Source organism: Muscardinus avellanarius (assembly GCF_963383645.1).
Source record: "Muscardinus avellanarius genome assembly, chromosome: 13".
Classification (NCBI taxonomy): domain Eukaryota; kingdom Metazoa; phylum Chordata; class Mammalia; order Rodentia; family Gliridae; genus Muscardinus; species Muscardinus avellanarius.
Window position 1 is genome coordinate 93286510 of NC_137799.1, and position 7896 is coordinate 93294405.

At 48.1% G+C, this 7896-nt stretch overlaps 1 protein-coding gene across 1 annotated transcript in view; it reads left to right on the forward strand.

Moving 5' to 3' along the window:
* Positions 1-2526, forward strand: part of DAPK1 (death associated protein kinase 1) — a gene marked incomplete at both ends in the record, with an annotated part of 182068 nt that extends 179542 nt beyond the window's left edge. Inside the window, 2 exons of the mRNA XM_080708667.1 lie at positions 808-2036; positions 2487-2526. Of these exons, the coding sequence (XP_080564793.1) occupies positions 808-2036; positions 2487-2526 (1269 nt within the window). The remainder of the gene's footprint in view (positions 1-807; positions 2037-2486) is intronic.
* Between the last annotated feature and the right edge of the window lie 5370 nt (positions 2527-7896).

The window sequence follows — 7896 nt, forward strand, 5'->3', positions numbered from 1 at the left end:
AAACTTAACCTGTAGAGCCTGGAGTCTCCCCCACCCCCATCTCATTCTTAATTCTTCTCTAAGGCAAGCTGTTACCAAGGTGGCTTATCTTTTCAGACCTTTTTTATGGAAATGTGTTTGAGATTTACATAATGATATACTAATTATGATTTTTAAAAAATTCAAGCCTTCAGAGAAATTGCCAAAACATTACCATCAATCCTCACGTACTCTACACCTAAATTGACCGATCGTTTACATTTTATCATGTTTTCTTGCTTCTGATCCTATTTGTTCTCTTTTCTACTTTGAGGGCATTATCACATTTCATCCCTAAATAATTTAGCCTAAAGAGAAGGATGTTCTCCCGTACAACCCAATATAAGATTGGAATATTCCAGAAACATATTACTATAGTGCCATGACTGAATATATAGTTGTCATGCAAAGATTTACTACACACCCCTGTAACTTCTTTTACACATTTTTTTATTCACTTAGCATTTATTTGGGGATTCAAAATCTAGGCAAAAAATCACCCCTTGCATTTGGTTACCATCTCTTTTCTTCTTCTGTTTGTGTCTTTTTTATTATTTTATTTTTTGACACTTGAGGACAGTTACTTCTCGAATTTCTCTTCTTATATCCTCAAGCGTTTTGAGGGGTCAGTATTCATTCACTTTGGAGATGGGTCCAGGGAACGGCTCCGAGTCAGACCTTGGAAGGACTGCTCAGGTCTCCTCTAGGACCAGGCCCTCCCTGGGCTTCGTGGCCAGTGCCTCTGGCTCTGCTTTCTCTTCCTCTGACCTTGTGCTGTTCCCCTGGCAGATTAACATCATGCAGAGTGAAACGGTGCAGGATGTGCTGCTCCTGGACCCCCGCTGGCTCTGCACCAACGTCCTGGGGAAGCTGCTGTCCGTGGAGACGCCCCGGGCCCTGCACCATTACCGCGGCCGCTACACCATGGAGGACATCCAGCGCTTGGTGCCGGACAGTGACGTAGAAGAGCTCCTGCAGATCCTGGATGCCATGGACATCTGTGCCCGCGACCTGAGCAGTGGGACCATGGTGGACATCCCTGCGCTGATCAAGACAGACAACCTGCAGCGCTCCTGGACCGACGAGGAGGACGAGGTGATGGTGTACGGCGGCGTGCGCATCGTCCCAGTGGAGCACCTCACGCCCTTCCCCTGCGGCATCTTTCACAAGGTGCAGGTGAACCTGTGCCGGTGGGTCCACCAGCAGAGTGCCGAGGGCGACGCCGACATCCGCCTGTGGGTGAGCGGCTGCAAGATCGCCAACCGCGGGGCCGAGCTGCTCGTGCTGCTGGTCAACCACGGCCAGGGCATCGAGGTGCAGGTGCGCGGGCTGGAGACGGAGAAGATCAAGTGCTGCCTGCTGCTGGACTCCGTGTGCAGCACCATCGAGAACGTCATGGCCACCACCTTGCCCGGGCTGCTGACGGTGAAGCACTACCTGAGCCCCCAGCAGCTGCGGGAGCACCACGAGCCCGTCATGATCTACCAGCCGCGGGACTTTTTCCGGGCGCAGACCCTGAAGGAGAGCTCGCTGACGAACACCATGGGCGGGTACAAGGAGAGCTTCGGCAGCATCACCTGCTTTGGCTGCCACGACGTCTACTCGCAGGCCAGCCTGGGCATGGACATCCACGCGTCGGACCTGAACCTCCTGACCCGGAGGAAACTGAGCCGCCTGCTCGACCCGCCTGACCCCATGGGGAAGGATTGGTGCCTTCTCGCCATGAACTTGGGCCTCCCAGATCTCGTGGCCAAGTACAACACCAGCACCAGGGCTCCCAGGGACTTCCTCCCCAGCCCCGTGCATGCCCTGCTGCGGGAGTGGACCTCCTATCCTGAGAGCACCGTGGGCATCCTCATGTCCAAACTGAGGGAGCTTGGTCGCCGGGATGCCGCCGACTTTCTACTAAAGGCCTCGTCCGTGTTCAAAATCAACCTGGACAGCAATGGCCAGGAGGCCTATACCTCAAGCTGCAATAGCGGCACGTCTTACAATTCCATTAGCTCGGTGGTGTCTCGGTGAGGGCAGCCTGGACTCGGGCAGGGGCTCTGTGGACTGCAGAAACAAGGGGTGCACCTCATCCCTCCCAGTGGAGATTCCCGGGCCTTCCTTCCTGCACCCACATCCTCAGTCTCCACCCTCCCGCCTGCTTGCCTGTCTCCCTGCCTCTCAGCATCCCTTGTCCAGAGACGGTCAACAGCAGACCACACCCTTCACTTTGACCACTTGAAAAGCTAGTGTTCCTCCTCTCAGTGTTTTAAACACCGTCTCTGGTCCTCCAGTACCTTGCTTCTTACTGATCATTTTATTAGAATTCTGAACTTTTCAATGAAGTTTTTTTAAACAACTTTATTGATTGTCCTTAAAAAAAAAAAAGGAAAGAAAAGCGCACATTTATCCACAATGTGTATTTCTTACTCTTTTCTTTGTTATACCAGCTCCTCAGCTTCTCTCTTTTATATTTGTAGGAGAGACTCCCATGCTTGGACCACACTGTATGATTTATAAACAGACAATATGTGAGTGCCTTTTGCAGAAGAGGGTGTGTCTGGAATCATCCGAGTCAGCCAGGCGCTGTCACCAAGGAAACGCTACCTCTCTGTCCCCTGCTGTATGCTGATCATCGCCAGAGGTGCTTCACCCTGAGTTTATTTTGTGTGTGTGTGTGTGGGTTTTGTTTTCTTTGGGATGGGGGGCAATGTCCGTGTTTTATTTGGCAAGGAAAGGGGAGAAGGGAACCCTCCTCCTGGGTGATTCCATAGTCAGTGTTGCTGCTCTAAGAAAACGTTTTCCATTTTGCTTCTGTTGAAAATCCACGTGAACGTGCGCATGAGACCTATAAACTGTCATGCTCCGTCACCCCCTCGCATCTCAGGTAGAAGGTTGACACAGTCGTAGGGTTACGGAGACCTGTGGACGAACGCAGAAAAACCCAGCTGAGTAATTGATGGCGGTTCTCTTGTGGTTGATGTATAGCAGATGGTTTCCGTACTTAGATCCCGGTTTGATAACTTCTACTTGAAGTCTAAAAGGAGAAAATACAGAAAGCAAATTTTCTGGAAGTGGTTTGAAGTTGTGATAGAATTTTAAAATGATATGAGGGAACATGTCCTAATTCTTCTGTCCTGAGAAGCATGTAATGTTAATGTTATATCATCTGTATGTATATATATATATATATATATATATATATGCACTGTGTATATACATATATATTAATACACTGGTATTTTTACTTAATCTATAAAATGTTGTAAAAGAGGTTTTTTCTTTTTCTTTTCCTTTTATTTTTTTTATAAATAAAATGTTGCTTATCGCACTGAAATCTGTTATTCCTTAATTCTAAAGAAATTGTTTTTCTTAATGGGTTTTCCGTACCCAATAACCGAGGAAGTCATTCGACCTAACCCCCCAAGGACTGGATACCAACCTAATTTACTTAAGTATCGACTTGTTACTAAATATGGGTGTAACACGGGAAAGTAAAAACAGCCCAGATTATTTTCACATCTATTCTCACTTTAAAAAAAAAAAAAGAAAAGAAAAACAAAACAAAACAAGAGAAGAGACCCCCCTTCCATATTCTTGGGTAAACCTCAAGGCAATGCCATCTCCTGGTCCTGGCAAGTATGAATAGAGGTTTGTGATTTCTATACTGATGTGTTGGGGGTAGTGCCAGAAGAAGAGAAAGCTCCCAGCACAGGATCCCTGTCTTCCAGCTCTTCTTTCAAAGAGAAACTACCACGCCAAGGCTGTTAGCTAGGGACTTTGGACGGACCCGCCAGGTACTTATGGTTAGCAAAATCTAAATAAAGGTGATGAAACCAATATTGAGTAAAATCTTAAGGTTCCTTTAAAGGACAATTGGGAAAAAAGAAGGAAAAATACTAAAGTCACAGTGATGGTTTTCTCTGTGGAAAAAGGAATACAGTTCATTTTTGCTTTGCTCAAATTGTCCACGGTGAACATGATTCACTTTTTTTTTCTGATGCTAGGAATAGAACCCAGGAGTGTGCTACCTTCAAGCTATACTCCCAGCCCTTCTAGTTTTTGTGTTGAAACAGGTCTCACTAGGTTGTTGAGGGTCTCACTAAGTTACTGATGCTGGCCTCAAACCTGTAATCCTCCTGTCTCAGCCTCTTGAGTACTGAGGTTACGGACATGCACCACCACACCCGGCAACATGATTTACTTTTCAAATAAAAAAGAAATAGTAACATAAATTAAAAACTACACGTAGATGTGCCTAGAAAGTGTGACACTGCTATCAGAGTTATACTTGCCTTAAAGAGTGGAATCTGGCCTTCTTGTCCATCCTGATTGAGGCCTCAGTCTCTCCTGCTTCAGCAGAGCTTCCCTTCCCAGGGCACAGCAGCACACAGCTGACACCCCGAGGCAGGGACCGACCTCCTACAGCATCCGGGTACAACACTGCCAGAGAGGCCTCTGATTGGATCCCGTGGGTCACATGGTCCTCCATGGAATCACATTTCTTGGAGAGACAGAGTTCCCATGACTGGCCTGGCCCCCGTTCTCCTGGGCTGATGTCAGGGAGGGCCAATTCCCCCTAAAATGGCATTCAGTTAGCAGAAGGGGCTGGGGGAGAAAGCTGGACAGACAGAAGGAAAGACTGCTAGAGTCTTTCACTTTTGTTTCATGCAGGTCCCCAACAGGGACCTACTCGTATGGTTCTGGGGTCCTCTGGCTTCTGAAATGTTAAAAATCACCTCCAAGAATCCTTAAAATCCAGACCTCAAGAGCTTCAGGATGGTCGAGTTCATTACCCCAGAACTAGGAGCTCTGGTCAGATCAAAACTGTGCAGCAAAGCTTCCGAGGGGCGAGGAAAGCAGAGAGCAGCTTACCTCCCTGTGCACAGGTGCACATACAAGAACCAAGACCGCACACGCTACAGGCCAGAAAGGAGAGCCATTCCCAGGATCTCTTTTTAGGTGTTGTGAAACACGCCTGGGCACTGTGGTCCTAGGTGCCTGGTCTCCAATAGGGACAGAAGAGTCTTGGGAAGTGGGACGTCTGGTGCGTCGGCTGGTCACCATTTCTATAAGTTCTGATTGGTTCCAAAATCCGGACCCCCACAAGTCTGAAAACAATCAGAACTCTGGTGGGATTTCCGGCGGCTGTTTTGTGGAAAGGGTTAACAATTATAACCAAAGAATTCCCAGAGTTCTTCATCTACATTTGGCCCCATTGGAGTCAGAGTCCACACCGGTCTTATTAACCCCAGAAAAGCCACTCCAGGGGGAGGGCCCCGCCTGGCTCTTCCTAATGACACACCTGCTGGGGCCAGCCCAGTCTAAAAGCTTGGGGGAAGCAGAGAGAGAGGAGTTCAGAAGTGGAAGGCCCTCCTTAAGAGCAAGCGGACAGTTCCAGTTTTGCAAAATGAACACGTTCTTGTGCTGGGATGGCCCAATAATGTGAATGTATTTCTTGCCTATTATTGTGATTGCACATGGTTAAAATGGTAAGCTTATGTTACCTTTTACTACCTTTTTAAAAAATAGTACTAGGGACTGAACCCAGAGGCATTCTACCTCTGAGCTACACCCCTAGTTCTATATTATAATTTTTTTTTTTTTTTGGTGGTACTGGGATTCCTGGAAGCCCTTCTACATCTGGGCTACACTCCAACACCTATTTTTTAAAATATATTTTTATTTGGAAACAGGGTTTCTTAAGCCAGCACAACTGGCTTCGAACCTGCGCGATCCTCCTGTCTCTGCCTCCCAAGTGCGGTGATTACAAGCGTGCGCCACCACATCGGCTATATTATTATTTTGAAAACAAAGTCTCACAAAGTTGTGGAAGGCCTCACAATTTTCTGAGGCTGGCTACAAACCCGCAATCCCCCTGCCTCAGCATTCCAAGTACTGGGATAAGCATGCACCATCATGTCCAGCTTTACTACATTTATTTAAAAAGAGTAAAGAGACGAAACTAGAACCCATGTTAGGTAGTAACACTTGTATGTAGTATAACATACAAAACTCATTGTATTGAGAGCAGCCCCAGCAAAGCACAGCCCCCTCTCCAAAAAAGAGACAGTTAACATGGTAGATTGCTTTTTGTTTTGTTTTTTGTTGTTGTTGGGTTTTTTGGTGTTTTTTTTTTTAATATACTTTATTTGGAAACAGGGTCTCACTAAGTTGCTGAGAGCCTCACTAAGTAGCTGAGGCTGGCTTCGAACCTGCACAATCCTCCTGTCTCAGCCTCCCAAGTGCAGGGATTACAGGCGTGCGCCATCACGCCCGGCAAACATGGTGGATTGCTTTTTGAAATAATTGGTACTGCTTTTTAAATAAATAAATAAATAAATAAATAAATAAATAAAGGCACAAGAGAGAGGTCATTTGGGTCTCGTTTCTCTTTTTGGTTGCAATGAAGTTTTTCCCTTTGAATTCGTAGGTGGCTGGCACCACAGTCTTTGCAGGACTGGACACTTGAGGACTTACCAGGTGAGACTCCCTGAGGCGTAGCGAGCTCTGCTCTATCAGTTCCCAGACACGCACTGAGCGCTGGTAATGGTGCAGCCCGAGCTGCGCACAGGCCAACACGGACACACAGCTCAGCAAGGACCGGGCCAGAGCTCAGCGCCAAGGCTGCCTCTGGGATTTGATCTCGGGACCTGTTTTCAGAGATTGTAGTTGGCCTGCGGGTGGCAACTGAGGCCAAGGTCAGACTCTGTCATTATCTAGAATCAGGTGCTGATGGGAGGCCTCAGCCCCAGGATGTGGCAGCTTCCAGATGTGGGTCTGGGGCAGGGATGGGCTCCTGGGACCAGCTGACACCCTGGCCCAGAGAGTGGGCCAAGGACAAGCCTCTGAAACGGGGTGTTAAGGAGTAGTTAACCCCCTGCCCCTTGATATAGCTGATACCTGAAGTGTTCCCCAAAGAGCCATGTCTTAAGGATTGGCCCCCAACATCACGCTTTTGGAGATGGGACAAACATTAAGAGGTGGGGTCCAGCATGCGGGTTCAGCTCTCTGAGGGCAGGCACTTGAAGGGAATTGTGGAACCCTGTTCTTGTCTTCTTTCTTTTCCCCACCGTGACGAGCTGCCTCACCCCAGGCCCAAAGGCAACAGGGCCACCAACCATGGACTGAAACCTCCAAAACCATGAGCCGAAATAACCCGTTCCTCATACTTGGATGGTCTCAGATGCTTGTACAGTAACGGAAAGCTGACTAGCACATGCCTCCCCGGGAGGTGCCTGGTGCAGAGAGGGATCACCCCCAGAAGAGACAGTGACTCCTCCTACCTCCCAGAACACTACCCCGATGGCTGCTGGCTGCTGGCTGCCTTACCTGATCCCCAGGCCGATTCTTGAACAGACAGGAGTGAGGCAGAGCATGCACCAGGAGAGAAGTCACACAGATCCCTGCAGGAGAGTCTGGACCCTGATCCCCCCGTGGCGCTGTCACTCTTGGGGGCCCTGGTGGGAGTGAAAGTGGCTCTGCCATCTCCCAGGCTGTGACTCCAGCCCATGGGCTCCTCATCGGGGCTCCAGGGAAGGGATTCAGGCCAGCCTTTGATGGAGGATGCCACCCTGCCCCACTGGAGGTGGTTTGGTTTGGCCACACCCTTTGGGGACAGAAGCAAAGAGGTGAAGAGATTCAGAAAAGTTTACACAGTTGAATTGTTTATAATTCTGACATAGTTCCAGGTCATCTGACCACATATGATCCATCTGACATTTTATTATTTATTTATTTATTTATTTATTTATTTATTTATTTATTTATTTGCAGGACTGGCGATGGAACCCAGGGGCATTCTACCTCTGAGCAACACTCCCAGCCCTAATTGTTTATTCTTTATTTTTGAAACATGGTCTCACTGAGTTGCAAGGAGCCTCACTAAGT